This window comes from Hoplias malabaricus, chromosome 2, assembly GCF_029633855.1.
Source record: "Hoplias malabaricus isolate fHopMal1 chromosome 2, fHopMal1.hap1, whole genome shotgun sequence".
NCBI lineage: Eukaryota > Metazoa > Chordata > Actinopteri > Characiformes > Erythrinidae > Hoplias > Hoplias malabaricus.
Genome location: NC_089801.1, coordinates 27,335,840 through 27,357,343, shown reverse-complemented (window position 1 = coordinate 27,357,343; position 21,504 = coordinate 27,335,840). Strand labels below are relative to the sequence as shown.

Here is a 21,504-nt window from a genome sequence, read left to right as displayed (position 1 = left end):
TGGAAAATAGTGGTAAATCACACAATAATTAGTAGAGGACTACGCTTAATCCATGTCTGGGAAACCACTCCAAAGTGTATAAATATTGTGGTCTGTGACTTTAACAATAATACTCTTCATTCGATGACGCTAACAGTAGAACACTTCTATTACATTAACATTACAACTCTTCTACTCCATTACAGCAGACGTAGACTTCATTAAGGAACTCATTCATTTATTGTCTGTTACTGCTTATCCAATTCAGCCTAGCATGAATCACTGGGTGCAAGGCAGGAACACACCCGGTAGGGGGCAGCAGTCCATTGAAGGGCAACACACACTCGCACATATGGACACATTTGAGTAATCAAATTCATTTACCCGTGTGTTTTTGGACCATGGGAGGAAACAGGAACACCCAGAAGACACCCATGTGCACACAGGGAAAACAAATTCTTTCATCTTATCAGGGGATAAAATCCACAACCCTGAACAGCGACACTACCTGTTGCGGCACCATGCCGCCCTTAACATTGGAATTGTTCTGATCCATTATTTTGCCATTTTACAAACATGTAGCAAAAATATTTGAGCGATTATTTACAATTTGTTTTCATGAGTTCTGTGAAGTGCAACTCATGAGTTTTTTCTACATATCCCATTAGTGGGTCATCCTACATGGGGATAACTATTTTGTAAAAACAACTTAAGCATTAGGACACTTCCACTCATTTAGGAAAGCTTTCTACAACATTTTGGAGTGTTTCTATGAGAACTTTGGCCTATTCATCCAGAAGAGAATTTATGAGACCAAACCCTGATGTTGGACAAGCGCCTGGCTCACAATCCCGGTCCTACTTCATCCCAAAGTTGTTCATTGGGGTTGAGGTCAGGCCAGGTCAAGTTCTTCCATACTAACCCAACTAAAGATACAGTTATGGACCTTGATTTGTGCACAGTCATGCCCTCCCCAAAGTGTTACACACAAAGTTGGAAGCATACAATTGTCCAAAATGTCTTGGTATGCTGAAGCATTAAGATTTAAGATTGAGTCAGCATTGGCAACTTAACACACCAGGTACCTCCATATATAACTGTACAAGGTCTGCCATTTGTTGGCAGAGTAGCTGTGGTTCCTAAAAACGATAAGTAATACCTCTCACAATAGATCGTGGAATATCTATCAGGGACGAAATTGACTACCACACACATTTGTGAGCTTTTTAGAAACCATTTTTTCACTAATGAGTTTACACCAGTCTGTAGATCAATACAAATCTTCACCAGATTACATTGTGACAAATATTGCAAACGAAATGTACGTTGTCTCCCATTTTGTTAGTACACCTAGTTTAATTAAGCCAAAAATAATTTCTTTTCAAAAAAAAAAATCAAAAATTGTCCATTTATTTTTTTCTTTGGTCCTTATGGAAACCCTCATTGGTGCTTTTATCATTTTTAATTATAAAAAAATAATTTAAAAAAACACATTACTGATTTCTTTAGCTGCAAAAGCAATTTCCACCGAAAGTGGGTAGGAACAGCACTCCCCCATTTGGAATCCTAATCCATCCTGGCCTGCATGACTGGTCATTCTTTAAGGCTCAAGCAGAGCATGCCTGCTCTGGAGCTCTCCCATACAGGGAAGCCCATCTGTTCTGAACCTGTTCTATCATCAAATACAACCTTCATGTTTCCTCAAACACACACTTGCACACAGTCAGCCCTGAGCTCCAGTTTGTCACGTCCGAGGCACTCATAGCACCTCTTAAACATACATTTTCATAACACAATAGAGTTTAATTATTAATGACTTGTGAAGTGGTATATGCAATTGCTGTTGTAAATATATGGTGGTGTTACCTATGGGTGAGTCAGTATTCTGTTAAAACTCACTCTGGAGTTAAACAGATGTTTGTGGATTTACAGAAGGCTTGTTATTTGCTTCAGATGAAACCAATTACATGACCTTTAATTAAGAACACTTTGGAAGCAAAAATGCTGCTCTTCATTTTAGATGACAGGTGCGTGAATTACCGTCTCTTCATAGGTTCCTTGCATACAGGAACAGAAAACATACACAAACCACTATACCTTTTTTGTACTATGCAGTTTTATCGAATTTGGGTATCTGGAGGCAAAAAAACAAAACAAAAAAAACACACTGAACATGTAAAAAATAATAAAAAAGATAAAAATAAAAAAATAGCTAACATGCAGACACTTTCTACAGGAGAGCACTCTTAATGTACGAGAGGAGACACATGCTCTGGTTAAATATGGTCTGCATGGAAGTCCAAGTCTCCTCCAACAGCTCTGACACTTTCCCAGCTTCCTCCATTAGAACAGAATGCTCCGCAATTAACCGCAGGTGCAGCTAAAATGAAATAAAACAAACACTAAATCAATATTCATAAGATATGAACGCATTCTATAAGGCAATTGTCTTGTTTTCTAACAATATTCTAGGTGCAAAACACTGTTCTAATTTAGTGTTCACAAAAGTTAAATTCTAACCAATTCTGCCTAAATTATATACTTTCAATATACAACAGTTAATCAACTGATGCTCTATTCCCAGATAGAACCAAAAAGTAAATACGGTACAAAACCACATGGCTGTTTTAGTAGAGCACTTTACACATTTTATGTTAACTGCTGCATAATGTTAAAAATGAAAAAAGGCATTTTATTCAACAACATACAACAAATATTTAGTATTATTAAAGTGCAAGTGAGAAGAATGTCACTGCCATCTTTATGAGTTAAATGAAGGGAAAAAAGAGCTGCAAAACATGCATAAATTTGCTCTTTTCCTGAAGATAATACTCTACTCAAATGTATGTGTGAGCTTCGTTTAAGACAATTTAAAGATGATGAATTCCAGGTTAGCAATCTTAATTTTTTAGGGTATTTTTTTTTTTTTTTTTTTTTTTTTTAGTAAAATGAAATTGTCATTTTTATTACTATGCAACAGAATGACCATAGAATGACAAAGGAACAGGAGAATGATTGTATTTTGAATTACAATTAATTATACATTACAGAAACCTGTTCTGAAATTATTTGTACACCTAATAAAAAAATATTTTAATTGATTTTTAAAAGGATTGAGACCTAGAAAATAATTTAAGTCTCTAACAAGTCCTCTAAAACTGGACAGAAAGAAGTGGAGTAGCTTCATGCAGACCTTGAGAAACAATGCTAGGTAGGCCTGAGCGAGGTCAAAGTCTCGCTTCAACAGCAGCATGTGGCCAATCATTCTGAGGAAGCTCTGCATGACACGAATATCTCCACCCATGTCTGGTGCCAGGCTTCGCAACTCTGTTTCGATAGCAGATGGGCCCAACTCCTTCAAGAGCTGCACTGGACCCTCATCTAGAGCACACATTCATCACATTAGCAGTACACCTTGCATCATGTTTATGTTCCTGTATTTTTGCAATTTAAGGAGCATTCATTTTTACCAGAAACACTGAGCAAATGTATTCATGAATTTATTATTTTTGCATTTCTTTCAAATAGGTGCATCTGACATTAGATGAAGAATCAGATTGCTTTTTAGACTTTAAATGAACAGGTTTATGGCAATTAATGCAAGTCACTCAAATGGAACAGGCCTCGTTTAAAAGGAACCCCACCTGGTTAGACATGTAGGCCTTAATATGACGGAATTAAGGCACAATGTTTAAAAATAAATAAATAAATAAGGAGAAAAAAGCCTTAAACAACGTGTTTTTTTTTACTGCTGTTGTTGCACACACAGTAGTAACTTCAAATATTTGCACCTTTGCTGTGGATCATACACGACTACATTTCAGTCTCTTTACTTTGAGCCAGAATGCAGCATTTCTGAAGTCACAAGTAGAAGCCTGTGCAAAGGAGAGTTGGGAGAAACAGCTGGTGGTGTTTTGGAAACCACATGTTAATGTATCTGAGAAGTTGAATGTTGATTTGTCTGATTCTTCCATGACCGCTAAAGACTGTACTTTAACTTTCAGCATCTAACGGTAACATTTTTGGCCGAACACCAAGAGTGAATCCAGTGCACGTTCACGTTAATTCACATTATTTTTACTCCATATTCTGAGCTTTAGGACTTCCTCCCAACTGCATCCGGCTACTTTTGCTGAACACCAAGGAGAGGCACCGCTCATCTCCAAAAAGGCTATTCATTGCTTCCAAATTTAGTGCTGTGCCACCATTTGACATCTAACAAAAAGCCATTGTGCGTCTGAAATAATGGCTGCGTCCATATGTAGGATATGCAAAATAAAAGGTGTCATTTTTGTTATGTAATTTATATACATACACTAGTATAATTTCATTTATGTAAAATGTATTATTAATTTTAAGTAATTATATCATATTATGGCTTACATGTGTTACCAGCAATGGTCCCTTTTAAAACTTTTACAGCACAAAATCTTTAACATATCCAGGCCACTAGGAGAGGGTATAAAGGCTGAAATAATTACTTATTGCTCCTTTAAATGTTCCAAATCTTATGTGCAGTACTTAACAGAATTAAAATTTAATTTATGGGCCTTACAGTGATTAGAGTCGAATGCTTCCTCAAGCCGGAGGTAGAAATTTGACTTCTGTGCCATTGCTCCCAAACTAAATACTTTGGACTGTGGAAAAGAAAAATAGATAATACACAAATAGTGGAGAGTGAAATGTAAAACTGAAAAGTTTCAGATTGACAGCTTCATATTCTTTATATGAAAGTAAAGAACTTTGTCCAGGAAGAGACAATTAGCATGCTCACCTGTTCTTCTGAAGACATGTCAGGGAGGGCAAACTGAGGTACAAGTCCTGGCACGGTGGGGATAAAAAAGGGGGCTGCTTTAGGCACTTTAGGGGGCTCCTTTGGCTTGTTTCGTTTCTGTTGTAAAACAGAAAAAAGTGATGATTGTTAAACTCTGAAGCCATAAGAGCAATTGAAAAAACTAAAACTGTACAATATTACAATCCATCACACACATACCTTGATGATGTCCAGATGGAGGAGGTTTTTCCAGCGTGAGTCAGGAAGCAGAGAGAGAGTAACCAGCTGTTCGTTCAGCTGTGCAGGAGACACATACTCAGCCATCTCCAAGCACTCAGCATCTGCATCTTCCTCTTCGTCATCTGTTCAAACAAGTCATCAACACAAATCCCAGCATGTATGAGTATCTGATGTGTAAAACTTAGAATGGAAAATTACAGCACAATAAAGGAAGGAACAAAAAACACGTGCCTTTGCTTGGGCAGGTGCCTGGCAGCATCACCACAGATGGTTCATAGTCTGCAGGTAGAGGGCGCAATGATACCAAAGTACAGAGTGTGTTGTTGGACCTGGAACAGGAAATGTACCAAGACATAAAATGAAAAAAGTAAATAAATAAAATAAAGTAATAAACACTCATTTGACAATTTCAAGGTCCCTCTCTCTCTGAATGCTATGGTGTAGAATGTCTTAAGTAAAAACAATAGTAAATTTGTATAGAATACACACACCAATCAACCATAACATTATCACCACCTCCTTGTTTCTACACTCACTGTCCATTCTGAGCTCCACTGACCACACAGGAGTATTTTGTAGTTTTATAATTACACAGTATAATCAATTTGTTGCTCTGTATACCTAATGATCCCCCTTTTCAACCTGTTCTTCAATTGTCAAGATTCCCACACTACCACAACAGAGCAGGTATGATCTGGGTGGAGGATCACTCTCAGCACTGCACTGTCACTAAGGTGGCGTGATGTGTTAATGTACGTTGTGCTGGTATGTGTGCATCAGACAATGTTGCTGGAGCTCATAAACACTGTTAGACACAGAGCAACAGATGAACCATTCTGTAACTGTAGAAGGTTTCTGTAAATGAAATAGACTGATAGAGAATGAAACGTTGTGCTGTGGTGTGAAAAGGCAACTTTTATATTATTCATGGAAATATTTTATTTTGTTCTCCAGGACAATTAAAACAGTACAATTGTTTTAACAACTTAAAGTTTACAATTTAGAATATGATGTATTTACATTTAAAAAATGTAAATACATTAAATTTTCTATTTAATACTAAGTTAACCAGATTTTAGTAATCACCATATTTTATTTTTATAAGCATTTCGGACTGACCCAGCTTTTTTAAAAATATGTATTACTTTCGCCACTATTCCTTTTAAAATCAAAGGCAGATTAGCAGGTTTTTTTTATTACAATCAAAGTCAACTGACCTTCTGATGAATTTATTATTTTGTAATTTCCTATGATTAATCCATTTCCAAATTCATGTGATTCATTCACACAATTTGTGGTCAGAGAATTTTTCTAACATTCTGCCAAGCATGCTGGTTTGAATGAGCAAATAAAATACTGAAATCTAGAAATGTTGGCCTGGTCAAAATTTAATTTGCAATTCTGGGTTCATAATTGGTTTCTCAGAATATTTGAAATAAATATTAATCAAGAGAAAAAAAAATCAACCTTTAAGGTTCGAAAATAAAAAAAAAATAAAAAATAAGGCCCATAGTTCTGATATACATTTTTTAAACAAATCTCTACCAATTAAAGTTTAAACAAAAGTGCTGCTGTAGCTGCCACACCATATCTTAAATAACCAAGTGAAAGGGTTTCTACCTGAATCATTAATAATGCAAAACATTGTGCAACTGTACTATACAATTTTATACGAATATGATAAATTGTTTCTGCAATTAAAAGAAATCACAAAAAAACATATTTAAATGTCTGCATTCCCAAACAGCAGTTTCTGACAAACAATGGATATCATTTCATGAATCGTTGTTTAGGGGAGCTAAGCCAACTAAGTGCGCTTGGTTTGATACACCCAGCAGGTGTCAATAAACCACAGCCTTGCCTGGAACTACGCCGAAACGGAAGCACCATAAGCTGTGTCACAAGATACCTCATCTAGGCGAGTGCTGAGGAGTGCAGGCGATGGTGAGTTGGCACTTTATATAAACAAACCATGGTGTCAGGGTGTTCATAGCATTTAAATTTCATGATCATAAATTGATGAACCTTCTACTTGCAAACATATGATTAGAAATCCTATCAAAGGAACATATAGAATCAACAAATGTGTCAAAACGGCATTGTTCTTGATCCTCAATTTTTTTTAACCTCACTTACACCCCTACAGTTTACATCACATGCACCATGACCCGACATATACACTGCTGAACCACGGATTTCAGTTTCAGTTTAGAATCATTACATCACTTGTGACATCACAATATATATTAGCAACATTTTCAGAGATTTTTGTAAATATCCTTATTACTTTTTAAAAATTACATTTCATGTTTACTAACAGAGAACAGTTAGAATTAGTTTAGTGCAGAGTAGTATGTCAAACACTGAAAAGAAATTTTAAATTCATACATTTTATAAAATATAAATGACATATAAAAAATGGAAAAATAAATAAATAAATAAATAATGATAATAATACTTTTTTTTATTTTTTTCACCCGTAATAATTACTAATATTTTATTGGGTCAAAGTGTCAAACAGGTATAGTACATAGGAAATTGAAAAGTTAAAATCACATACTTGTGTAGGAGTCCCTATCTGTATCGTTTACAAATATACAAAAGTACTGATGAAGAAATTAACAACTACCAAGATCGCTTACCATAAGTAAATACCCAGACAGTCAATATGGGAGGACGCAAGGAAGTTCCCCGTGGGAGAGATACTGATGCTGACAGCTGCTGAGTCTACCAGGAAACAATCGACCAAACTGTGCCGAGCGAGATGCATAGAGAAGGTGAGAGAGAGAGGAAACATGCTTACCACAAGACTACAGAGGGGATTTAATAGCCATAGACAAAGATAAAACATCACATTAGGTGTCACAGTTAACCACGGTAAACAAGACCAGCTTTATCTCTTGAAACATTTTCATAAGTTGCTTTTTGTCAAAAGAAACCTAGGATGACTCGACAAAAGGTTATCGCACAAAACCAAGCAGAGTCATTAATTCAGAAAGTGAAACACGTCCAAAAACGGCCTGGCCTTCCCCTCCAGAAGCTAGTGGATCGTCATACTAGATAGCAGGCATAAGGTCATCTACATGTTGTCCACGGTCACTACTTGGCTGAAGGAAACCCAAAAGCATGAGAAAGAATCTACAATAGTTTTACCTTCCTGAGGGAAGATCCCATGTTCTGATGGTGCAGTCCATGGAGGCGATTATCAACCATCGACCATCTGGGCTGAAAGTCTGTATATAATAAAAAAAAGTCCCCTTTATCTTATAAAAATCTGCCCACAGGGTAAGTGATCTGTGTCTACATCCATTTCTGGCATACTAAAATATATTAAGTGGAACTGAAAGTTGTGTTTTCTAACTATATTTTATCACTAAATGAAATGATGTTTTTGATGTTCTGTGCTCTGCAGTAACTTCTGAGTAAACATGTGCCCACATTCAAAACGCAAATCAGATTTCTTATCACAGTTAATTACCGATTTGTGAGGCCGTTTAGGATTCAAACAAAACAAAACTCTAAGCAACAAATTTTCTGCTTGTTAAACAATGTTTTTACATCTCAAAAATGCAAGTATTAGAAGAACATGTTAAAAAGAGTGGATTACGAGGGTGAATATATGTTGATGTCCAATAAAAAAAAATACACGTATCTCCATTTTTGTCAATTTTTAGTGGACTTTCATTTGCTGCTGTCCTTCCGATTGTGTAAAAATTTCATGATAAACGGACCAAAAGAAATGCTCCAAATCAACTTGGGATAAAATCTTTTTACATTGACTTCCATTGAAAGTTAAGGAGGGTTTTTCCTTCTCTTGTAAAATTACTAGTTTTGTAGAAACATGTTTTTCACTGGACAGAGACGATATGATATTAGTAAAAAAAGGGTTGCAATGTACACATTATAAGAAAGAGCTCACACTGTCTGCTGAAGTGTGAATGGAACAAATAAAAACATGGGTTATTACAACAAAATGTATCTGAAACAGTGACGATGCTTAAAAAGACTCAGTGTACATATAGAAATTAGTTTAACCCTTACCATATCATTAACTTGTCCACGCTGGCCTGAAAAACGACGTACAATTCTCTTTGTTTCCAAGTCCAAAATACTGATGGTGAAGTCATCCAGAGCAATGGCAAACATTCCACTATAGCAGGGTGCGCAAAGCATAAAATGTTTTTTTTTTTAAACATTGTACCTCTTATTATGGTAAACCAAGCTTTGTAATTGTGCAAGTATATTTAATCCATGTTATATTTTACCCATATTTCAACAGTTTATCACAAATGACCAAAATGATATATTGATTGGACAAAACAATGTCATTTTTACTGTAGCCATAATGCACATATATCTACTAGAGGTAATAATATTTGTTTACTTATTTGTATTTGTTACAAAATTTATTTGATTAAAAGCAACATTCACAATTTTAATTAAAAGACACGTATACAATTCTGAGGATTTTTCCACGCCATTTGCTAGTTCTCCATTCTTTTGGCATGCTTGAAACTGGTCTAACGTGTTTATGAAACCCCAGCGTCTGTAACTAGATTTTTAAATTTAAAAAAGGTCTTGGTCAGGTATGCTAGGTTTTGTCTACCCCTACAGAGAAATGGCATCTGGAGGTTGTTAGACAATGAATAGACCTACAAATGTTAAAAAGCATGAACAAAGATGAGGATATTGCTCTATTCCTACTCCATAGGTGGTTCAAATCTATCCACTGAGTCGATTAATATTTATTATGCTTTTCGTTCTTAATGTTCTGTAGCAGAAATCCTAGAACTTCTAAATATTATATACACACTTTATATGTTTGGGACACTCGAAATTAATTTTCACCATGTTTATATAAGCCAAGTAATATAAGCCAATCCTAACTCAAAATCTAAACATGGCTGACTAATTTTCTTATTTTCAGTAAATGAACACTTTGGTCCTCCATTGTAAAAGACATTTCATAGCTCTGACCTTTCTCTGTGCAATAGTGTTGAAGCAGGTGATGCAGGCAGGCTGTCTGTGTGTAACAGCTCTTTGGATTTGAACTTCCAGATTTTCAAAAGTTTATCTGCTCCAGTGCTGATCGTGAGCTGGTTGAGGGCATCAATAGCTACTCCTCTCACTGGCCCAGAATGTGCTGCAAAACACATAACACAAGATTAACTGATGTTTTTCATAAAAATGTGTCCTCAGGCAAAACCAAATTAATCATATGTTCAAGATTTGGTATGCTTATAAAATGTAAATCATAAATTTCTACATTTTGCAGAGCTCAAATGTGTACTACTTAGCTCAATTCTTTTTTGAGAAAAATACAAATTTTATATCAATAAATCAATCAAACAGTGTTCAAATAAGCATATACACAACAAGATGATGAGATGCAACAAGCAACAAATTGAAGCAACAAGATGCCTATTTTTGGTCATTGACTATGCATGGAAAACAAGGGAGAGTGCTCTTCTGATAATATAGTTCAACGGTTCAATAATCCTTTTAATTATGTTTCTATATTTCTACATTTCTACAAGTTTTACCACTCCTGTTTGGAAGAGCTCACCTGTGTTTTTTCCGTACTGTCCTCTATGGAGTCCAGACTGCATGTTGTACACATCTATGTGTCCAGAAGACAGTGCAATCACTACAAAATTCCCACAGGAACTGATATCCACAGCCTGCATAGGCAAGAAGTAGACAAGAACATTTTCTGTAAGATTGTTAGATTCTGTGCATGAAAAAGCTTAGGATTAAATAGAAAACTTCAAAGTCAACAGTGACTGATTTACAAGCAGATAGAGGATCAGCATTAAATAAAAACATACTGTAGCGTGAACATTAAGGGCACGGTTCTTGTTGAAACGCTCTGGTTCGAGTTTGTGAACCCCCATTGATCCTTTCTGATAGTTCCAGGTGGTGGTGACCAGAAAACCTTGGTGACAGGCCACTATACCATCCCAATTACTCTGACGAGCACTCTCTACATAGGGTCAACATATAGTGTGTTACAATACATACTGTATGAAATGAATTAAAAACTTGGTGACAAAAAAAAAAAAATATATATATATATATATATATAAAATATGTATAGAACCTATGAAATATATATAAAACAAACAAGTAAATAAAATCACACCTGATGCAAACGTGGTGATGGGAGGCAATTTTGCTGTGTCATACACCACACCCTTCTTTTTGGCCTTTGTCTTGTTTAAAGAGCCTGAACCAAAATAATAATAATAAAAAAATTAAAAGTGTGCCACAAAATTCTAAATACTGTTGCGTATACTTAGATAGACACTGATAAAACCATTCTGAGTAGTTACTAAACATTAGAAATTAGTCATTTTACACCTTTAACTATGGTTCTCGATGTTTAGTGTCAAGAAACTTAATTTTCTGTTCTGTTCAGAAACACTGAGGAAATCCTGTATCAGACGTGGTTCTGTAATCATTCAGCAAGAAAATCCTTACCATGTCCTAAGCTCTTATTGAACCGCTCATGAATAGTAGAAAAAGACTGCAGTGTACCATCCTGACCTGGAAAATACGAACATATCTGTTTGTAAACATATCTTGATTACACAGAGTTTCTATGTTCTATGTTAAACTAAGACAATGTGCAATAATTAAATAGTATGGAAACATACTAGCACTTAGAATGTGTTGGCCACTGTGGTCATAGTGCTTGATCTTTGTGGGTGGTGCGCTGTGTCCCAGGCGAACTCTTAGGAGACGTCCTTCACCACCAGCTGAGTCAAAAATCCACACCTAAGCCACAGGCACAACCATCAATCCATTAAAATAAAACAAATTGACCCTCTAATAAAGTAATGTATTGTTAATAAACAATAACAATATGTTAATATATATACCACATTGTCTTAAAGCACTGACTAAAGGATGTCTGATACATATAAAAAGTTTGCCCATTACACTTGGGACAAAGACATGTTTCTCCTAGATATGCCCCTCTGCTCCCCATAGTTTGTGTACATTTCAGTTTCACTATTTTGAAATTACAACACTTTATTAAACTGCCCCACCCTTATTTCAGGGCACCATTATGTTTGAGACATTTGGCTTCACAGGTGTTTATGATAACTCAGGTACGCTTCAATGCTTCATTAGCACAGACATAAATCCCCTAGACTTGCTTATAAGGTTATAAACACCTTTGAGGTCTGTAGTTGCCATGGGTGAACATAAGAAAAGGAGCTGTGACAGTGAAAGGCAAAAAAGCTATTACATGGCTAAAAAGTGAACTCATTAATCACAAAGGGAATGGTAAGCCAAGGAATATCTGCACGGCTGATGACAGATAAGTTCATACTATGGTAAAAAAAATCCTCAATTGTCAGCTTTCAAGAGGCAGATGTCTATTTGTATGAGAATACTATCCACAGAAGATGTCATGAACAGCAATACAGAGGCTATACTACAATTTGCAGACCACTAGATAGCTACAGAAACAGAAAGGCCAGATTTCACTTTGGGGAAGGAAAAAAAGGACTTATGAGTCTACAGACATCTTGTGGACAGATGAGACCAAGATTAACCTGTCAGTGTGATAGCAAGAGCAACGTGTGAAGGCAAAATGGTACTGCCCACGATCCAAAGTATAATACCTCATCTATGAAACATGTTGGTGTGGGTGTCATGGCTTGAGCTTGTATGGCTGCCACAGGTACTTATCTTGATAATGTAAGTGCTAAAGGTGGTAACAAAGTGAATACAGAGGTGTGTTTACGTCTTATCTACTCACGTTCCAGTAAGTGACTGAAAACTCATTGGGCTGCAGTTCGTCCAACAGCAAGATAATGATCCCAAATATATGGCTAAAGCATCAAAGTGCTTTTCATAGTTTAAAAAAATGTGAAGTTCTTAAATGACCAAAAAAGTCACTTGATTAAATCTAAATGAGCATGCATTCCATACACTTAAAAGAAAAATGAGGAGAACAAGGTCTCAAGAGCTGAAGCTAGATGAATTGGGTTTCACAAAGCATCACCAAAAATGATACTCAACACTTCAAGTCTATTATGGAGAATTTCAACAAAGCAACCGTTCAACAAAGTACTAAAGATGACTGCTTTAATGGATGTATTATTACTATGTCCCAAACATTATGGTGTCCTGAAACATGGGGGAAATGTGCAATAAAAGTTGTTGTCATTTCAGCATAGTGAAACCAGAATGTATGCAAATATCCAAATTTTTAAACTTTCAATATGAAGGATATAAATGTGTCTTTGTCCCAAACGTTACGGCACAAGGGCACTCGTGTCAATAACTGCCCGTATAACAGCTGCTTTATAATATATAACATTCAATGAAGAAAGCTATTGATTGCACCTTTAAAAAATGTACTTAATATGAAAAATTAAGTCAGCAGACACAAACCCGAATAGCGTTGTCAGCTCCATTGGTGATCAGGAGTGGTTCACTGTGCAGGAAGGTGAGGCCAGCGATAGCTGTGCTGTGTGCATCTCTCATCTGACCAACCAGCTTTTTCTCCTCCAAATCCCATAAGCCTATATGCCCAACAGGGCTCCCAGCAGCCATAACTGGATGACCATCTAAACAGTAGATCAAATAAGCACAATGTACATTACATGATACTTCTAGAGAAAGAATTAACAAAGATGATATTTGTGACCAGAAGTAGCCATGGTTTTATAGTGTTTTTCATTTAGTCATAAACTGAGTTTCCTGCCATAGTCTCATTCCAGATTTTTACGCCTGCTTTTATTTGCTGTCTCAGTAGGACGTGTTTAAACACTGTTTAGTGCCCATAGTTCATGGTTATATAGTGAAAGTATACACATTTGAACAAGACCACATTTTAAGCTAAAATACAGTCATGAAAACAGGAACAGTTCATCTGACTAGCAATAAGTAAATGACCATTCCTGCTGGATTTCTATGAGATTTAAAATGTTATGTCAGTGCCCAGCAAGCATCAGAGCACATTATATGGATTATATGGACATTAACATGGATATATGCATATATGTTCCTCAAGTCATGTATTCTTCAATTTGGATGCTGCTATTCTCTAACTATAACTAACTCTTAGTTTCATGAAAACTGGATGTATACAAACATGATAAATGACAGCAAAATCATTGCTATGCTAGTGGTAAATGCTTTCCTCTCAGAAAAAGCCAATAAAAAGAAAAGGATGTGAACGAAACCATGACATAAAAAAGGTCAACATGATTTATATCTACTACAATGAAAGCTTGAGGTAAATACACACATACATACACACACACACACTTATTTATCACTGGATTAGGCACACATACCTTGTATCTGCACTCATTCTTAAATTCATCGGCTCAACTGACCATACAGGAGAACTCTGTAGTTCTACAATTACAGAGTTTTTAATAAATTCTCTGCATTCTTTTTTATCGCCATTTCACCCATTTTACTGAGACTAGTCCACCAACCAAAAATAATTTAAATCTTCATGGTGGACCAACGAGGTAGATTTGGCTAACAGAGTGGACAGTGAATGGACACAGTCCTTAGAAACTCTAGCAGCACTTATGAGCCTGATCCACTTGTACCAGCACAACACACATTAGCACATCACTGCCATTGCAGCGCTGAGAAGGGGCCAACACCCAAATCATAGCTGCTCTTTGGCTTTACTGTGGAGGTCATGACCATTAAAGAGGAAGGTGAAATGGGGCTAAGTATGTATAGAAACAGGTGGACTACTGTCTGTAATTGTAAAACTGCTCCTGTGTGGTCAGTGAAGCTGATAAAAATGAATAAGGAGCGTAGATACAAAGGAGGCATTCCTAATCCAGTGATCGTTCAGTGTACAAACATACATTCAATACATGCTGACATGTTCCGTTCAGCTTGGCTCTCAGTGACTGACGATCTTTCAGGCACGAGGTTAATGTCACATTTCATACTAAAGAATTAGTGCCCACATAGACCTCGCATTACAGGATAAACTGGGAATATTACAACTAGATTATATTAAAATGTATTGTACCACAAGACACTTATTTTTGAAAAGGACATGTAGACTATATACAATAAATATATTTTATCAATAACCAACAGCTAAAAATTATTATTAGGTAAAGTTACCTGTTCTGAAGGATAAGGCTGTGATTGGACCCCAGTCCTGTTGAAACTTCATTACGGTTTCATCATATTTGATGTTATGTATGATAATCTGTCCAGAAGCCAAACCTATACCAACCACATCCACAGCTGGGGTCTAGTTAAGTAAGGGAAAAAAAAAATCTTGTAACTTAATTAAACTAAAAAAATATATACGTTAAGTGTTTTTTTTTTTTTTTTTTTAAACAACAGAGCAACAAAACTGACCTGCTGAAGAACAGTCACGGCTGATGCCCATCCAGGAAACGTGAACAGAAGTTTGCTGAGGAAAAAGACTCCTTTTTTAAAAATCTATATGGCACCAGAGTTTGGACGTTTTTCACGTTTTTAAATAATGTGCTAGGTTTGTTAAAAACATCTTAAACATCTTACTTTGATTTGACGTTCCACAACTGAAGACTTCCTTGACTGCTTCCAAACAGGATTTTATTCAGGTAGGTACTTGGATGCATAAGAGCACTAACTTCAAATGATGACTTATCAAATGAAATCTGCAAGTAGGTATCTGAAATATAAAGAATAATCACAATAAGCTCTATTAGCTTAGTTAGTCTCTTTATTAGAAACTGCAAGTGTGGATGTGCCTGAATAAGGCTAAATTGATTAAAAAAAAAAAAAAAGTAATTCAAAACAATGAATATCAATGTTAATTACAATGCAAAAATCTTAACCTTCTGACTCCACACCCCAGATGATAACTGCACTTTCTTTGTCCACTGATATAAGATGGTCTCCAAATGGCAATAGCAGATGTACATCAGCTTGGTGGCCTTCATAGGTATGGACAACCTGAACAGGAAAGTGCATTGCTTTTAATCAAGGAAAAGTTTTCCTAACAAGAAAATTAGGAAAGACACACTTTCATAATTGTCTGTTAATCTATCTGTACCGAGCTATTTCATAAAATTTTGTTCTTTCTGAACAAAGCAACTTTAGATTCTGTTAAATACTACATGGAATTGATCCAGTAAATTCACTGGGAAACAAAATTAGATGAACAGCCTGTAACAGGTTATATTTGTAACTGTTCAGTATGGGGGATTGCAGTCTTTCCCATATATTTAATGTAAATGATAATTTGTCATAAATCAATCTCCAGGAATTTTATTTACCCAACTGTAACACCACATACATTTTTGTTTGCAATTTGGTATGAGGCAGCTCTTCCAATTTGAAAACTGCACTCCTCCATATTGCACCTTCTTTTTAAAATCTTTGAGTCCCATTAATGCTCCTATAATTTACCTCTTTGTTCTTTGCAAACGCTGAGATAACCTTTCCATGTGCTGCATACACAAGCATTCGGTCAGCTGAAAGGCATGAAATGTCTCCAGGGAGGGCATTACCTGGATAACAAATAATAGTAATATGGCAAATATACAACATTAAGATACATATATTACAACATAACACTACAATAAACTAGTTTGTAATGCTACACAAAGAGAGATCATGAACAGTAATAATACAATTAAAAAATATTATTATTATTTCACACTATTCACTGGACATATTATTATGTACTAACATTACCCAAGAAGATGTGTGTTAAATGTGTGATGTTACAATAATCGGTTACAGCCGTAGAAGTCTGTATTAAAACCTAATATATTTGTGGTTGATTAAACAGTAATAAATGAGCTGAACTTCAAACTGAAATAAATTTATGTGCACCACTCACTGACAGCAACGATTCCAAGTTTCTTTACCTGCAGAAACAGAGAAAAGGTCAGAGTTTATATTGAAATTATAAAGAAAATATTTTAACAAGTCATTGCTTTTCTTTTTCCAACACAGAGTAGAATTTACAGGTGAAATCTCATTAAAATAGTCCAAGAAATTCAAGAGTTTTATTGTCTTTATTTTTATATTATTTTATCCTTTTTTTTTTTGTATGGTTCACCCTTTTCTCTGTTCTTGCTTTCACTTGAATTTCTCACTTTTCTACTAGCCTCTATGCTCTGGTCATATCAACTTTACAGAGGACAACCCTGCCATGAATTCAGTTTGTGCACTATGATTGGAAATGTTCAAATGGGGATATAGTATAAATTTAATGAGCCTGTACTTGATGTAGGAAGTGGAGCAAAACAAGAATGCTTCCAACGGAGATAATCCACAAATACTGAGTTATTTCAAAGTTGGTTATTGCTAGGCATTCCAGGTAATCAAGTATGTGTACAAGCACTGAAATAGTTTAATTTTCCATATTATGTCCCCTTTAACAGTGGCACTGTCATAGAATATCTCTCAGTTTGTAACATTTCTGCCACACTAGATTCACCCTCATCAGCTGTAAGTGTTATTATTGTGAAATGGAAATATGAAGCCACTGGGTGCTGAGCACAGTGCATGTAAAATTCAAGCCTTCTCTACATTGCCCACTACAGAGTTCCCGATGACCTCTGGACAATACATCAGTACAAGAACTGTGCACTGTGCAGTTTATGTCATGAGTTTCCAAAGCTAAGCAGCTGCACACAACACTAAGGTCAATATGTATAATGTCAAACATCAGTTAGAGTGGTGTAAAGCCACTGAACAATAGGGTAGCTACAATTAACATATTATTATTATTATTATTATTATTATTAAAATATTATAATTAATTATTATTATGTAAATAGTGTCCTCTAGGGCACAAAGGAAAGGCCAAATGTTGATGATTCCCAAATTCCTATCTGGCAGTCTGATTTATAAATCCAGCTTGATAGATTCCAGAAGAACTGTAAAGTTCAGTGGAGGAAAGAATGATCTGACTGTTTTTGGGGTTTACCCTTTATTTCATGTAAAGAGTAATGATATTGCTATAACATACAAAGACACTTCATACAACCTTATTCAAAGAACCACTTTTTACAAATATATATATATATTATATATATATATATATATATATATAAATATAAAAGAGTTGCGCAAATGCTGATACTGGTATGATACCGTGGCCATTTACTCGTAAAGACTCCCATACCAACATCCGGTACCTTGTTCCTAGTGCACATTGCTTCACTAATGAGCAGACAACTCAATATATCATCCATCTGGAATTATATCACAAGTTCAATAAACCTTAATTTCTATTCCCAGTTAACACAGAAAGCTGCACACTATCAGGCGTGTACACTCCTGCTATTATGTTAAATCAATTTAGTCAACCACATGGACGTAAGAATGTAAGCAAGACTAAAATATGTTTAATTTATACAGGTGTTGGTCATAAAATTAGAATTTCATGAAAAAAATTTTTCAGTAATTCCATTCAAAATGTGAAACTTGTATGTTATACTCATTCATTACACACAGACTGATATATTTCAAGTGGTTATTTCTTTTAATTTGATGATTATAACTGACAACTATCGAATACCCCGAATTCAGTACCTCAGAAAATTTGAATATTACTTAAGACCAATACAAAAAAAGGATTTTTAGAAATGGTGGCCAACTGAAAAATATGAACATGAAAAGTATGAGCATGTACAGCCCTCAATACTTAGTTGGGACTCCTTTTGCCTGAATTACTGCAGCAATGCAGCATGGCATGCAGTCGATCAATCTGTTACGACGCTCAGGTGTTATGAGAGCCCAGGTTGGCCTTCAGTAATTTTCAAGATTAAAATATTCCCTAATGCCTTTATGATGTCTTGGAGATCTTTTGCAGTATGAATAGGTCTTTTGCCCCCATCTATATCATCAACTGCCTCTCGAAACCCTTAGGTCTGACGTATAAAAGGCTGATTAATTGAACTGATTTTAATCTGTTTTTGGAATGCCACAGTTTCAAAGTGGAAATGATCTGGCATTTTTAGCTGATATTAGTTTTAAAGTTTAAACAACACAACACATGTAAACCTGAATAGATTTTCCAATAGCATAGGTGTTTAAAGGAGCAATTGGCCATTCCATCCTTTTTCCACATAACAACAGCTATTTCACTAACATAAATATCCCTTTAAATGGTGACTCACTTTTTTTAATACAAAATGAGGATTTCCTCACCATTTTCTATCTCTCCTGTCAGTTTTCATGCTCAAAACTGGTCTAATGTGTTTACGAAGCACTTTGGACTTTTTTGACAATGTAGAGAACTCCTGAACATTAAAAGGACAAACCAAGATGAGAACATTGCTCTATTCTGCTCCATAGGTGGGTAATGTTGACATATTGATGCTGTTTTTATATTACTTAAAGGTGGAAAGATGGCTAACTGAATTACACTGTTACAAAACTAAACTAAACTAACTAACTCCAGTTACAAATGAGTTTCTGTAGTAATTCATACAGTGAATAAAACATACAGAAAAGTTACACTTCAGCCATATCCAAAAAAGTGTTTATTTATAATATCTAAAACATTGTTCCGCCTTAAAAGATGCTCAACTTCTGAATGTAAACAAACAGCATTTCCCCACAATCACAGACATCCCCTTTAATTCCACATTAAATCTGGCTCTTAAACTGGTTCCTTTTAAAGGTTCTTAGAACCTTGATTCTATGCAGTGACCTAGCTACCAGTTTTGATTGGGACAAGACTGTGACCTTACACAGAGATTCTCTTTGTTTTACCAGGACAGCACCAGAGCCATAGACAAGCAGACAGAGTCAGGGAAGTGTCATGGTTTATCCACTGTTCATAGCAGGTTCAGATCAGTCATGTTGACCACAGCCCCAGAAAACAAACCTTAGCAACATTTTCCTGTTCTTTTTATATATATATATATATATATATATATATATATATATATATCAGAAAGCAGTAAATGCGTCCATTGAGCCATAACTTTTTAGTTTCTATGCTCTTTGTGGAGCGTCTTTAGCATGACAATTCCATAGATATTAACACAGCTCATGCTAAAACATCTAGTATTCTTTGGTTCCACCTGGGAATGGATTTTTCGGGTTCTGGAACCTATTTATAATCAGGAAAATTAACATAAAGTTCAAAATAAGATGCATAAAGTGAAAGAGAACCAGTTGATGGAAAAAGGGATACTAGCGGCCTGAATGCATCACATATTTCGTACTAAACCTATTTTAAGCCTAACCGCCCTCATTTGGAAGACCCACACAATTGAGTGTGAAACAGGGAAGAGTGTTCTGTCGAGCGGTGTTATTAGCAGCTCTGCGCATGCTCAGAGACAATTTTGAGGTATCCATTTTTTAATGATAATTAAGTTTTCCTCGGGTGCATTATGGAATCTTTTTTTGCTTGCGTTATTAATAATCAGTACCAAAAAATCATATCACCGTAATTACTAATATTTACCCTCATAAGGGTATTTATGTCATACACACATCCTGCTTTAAGTTTTATTTTTTTTTCCATCTTCTGATATAGTGGTTTTAGCCTATCAAGATATCCTAGTACCAAGCTTTAACTATAAAATATACACCATGGCAGCACATTTCGACAAGGTAGCACCGCTGTCAAGCCTTTTGCTTTCTTTATTTCATGTGAATGTGCTTTTAATACATTTTTTTTATCAGAAATGAGAAGAACATTTTGTCTGGTTCTAGCTTTAATCTCCATGGAAACTTTCAGTTTAAACGATGTCTTACAAAATCCAGGAGAACACTTTAAACCTTAATTTTTGACTTGACTTACATTAAATGTGTGGAAACACTGTCCCACCGCCGTCACCACGTAGAACTCCCGGTGTTTCTTATGAAAACGTAGCACGTGTGGCACGTGGTTCGAGTAAAGTCCGAGAGCGCGAAATCCAGAGAATATTGCGCTTCCCCGCTTCCCTGCAGCCGGCATTTTATATAGTTTTTCTTCGGTTTTACTCTTCTTTATCTGCCGTTAAGTTTAAACATGTTTCTGGGATAAATCCAGCGTCTCTCCACTGCTCACTACCACGGTTTCCACTGTTACACTGTAAACACTCCGTCTCGCGTCTGAACCAGAATTAGTCAGTTCCTACTTGGCCAACTGCAGTGAACATGCATTTAAACCTCCTTGTGGTTTATTCGAAAAAGCATTTAAAAAGACACACGTTGTTGATTTGAAAGTCATCGTTTTTAATGATCTTCTACCAGTTATTTTAAAATGAAGCCCAACATATTAAACGGCAGGCGTAACAAACAAATGAAACTATTTTATTCAAACATACACTATTCAGAAAAAACCCTGTACATTAAAGTGGCCTATTATTAAGTGTGGGATATACAGAGCAGACATACAATTATAATAAAACACCTAGGTCTACTAGGTCTAGGTCTAAAAGCGAACAATTCAATTAGTCTCCACAAAAAAACAAGAAAAAAAATCAACCAAATGATGTTATAGTTGATTATCTACACAGAAAATCACTGACATATTTAACTACTGCTGATTTCTTCGGAGATAA

The 21,504-nt window shown here is 35.6% G+C and overlaps 1 protein-coding gene across 1 annotated transcript; it reads right to left on the bottom strand.

Moving 5' to 3' along the window:
* Positions 1-1,006: 1,006 nt before the first annotated feature.
* Positions 1,007-21,035, bottom strand: wdr36 (WD repeat domain 36). Its single transcript, XM_066660013.1, has 23 exons — positions 20,760-21,035; positions 16,833-16,860; positions 16,397-16,497; positions 15,823-15,940; positions 15,524-15,656; positions 15,359-15,413; positions 15,116-15,248; positions 13,403-13,578; positions 11,650-11,770; positions 11,474-11,539; positions 11,136-11,219; positions 10,822-10,976; positions 10,560-10,674; positions 9,971-10,136; positions 9,035-9,143; positions 8,147-8,226; positions 7,636-7,743; positions 5,225-5,322; positions 4,973-5,115; positions 4,754-4,870; positions 4,535-4,616; positions 3,173-3,360; positions 1,007-2,359 (listed from the first exon to the last, which is right to left on the bottom strand). Exons 1-23 carry the CDS (start codon positions 20,913-20,915, stop codon positions 2,210-2,212), a joined length of 2,682 nt encoding a protein of 893 aa, XP_066516110.1. The 5' UTR covers positions 20,916-21,035; the 3' UTR covers positions 1,007-2,209.
* Positions 21,036-21,504: the final 469 nt, after the last annotated feature.

Bases quoted from the DNA above. Each gene is read 5' to 3' on its own strand.
- wdr36 (XM_066660013.1), bottom strand. From the start codon at position 20,915: ATGCCGGCTGCAGGGAAGCGGGGAAGCGCAATATTCTCTGGATTTCGC. The intron at 15,414-15,523 runs GTAAGATGTTTA...CTTTTTCCTCAG, and splicing joins TTGTGGAACGTCAAATCAAA to CAAACTTCTGTTCACGTTTC. The intron at 4,871-4,972 runs GTATGTGTGTGA...GTTTTACAACAG, and splicing joins TCCATCTGGACATCATCAAG to AAACGAAACAAGCCAAAGGA.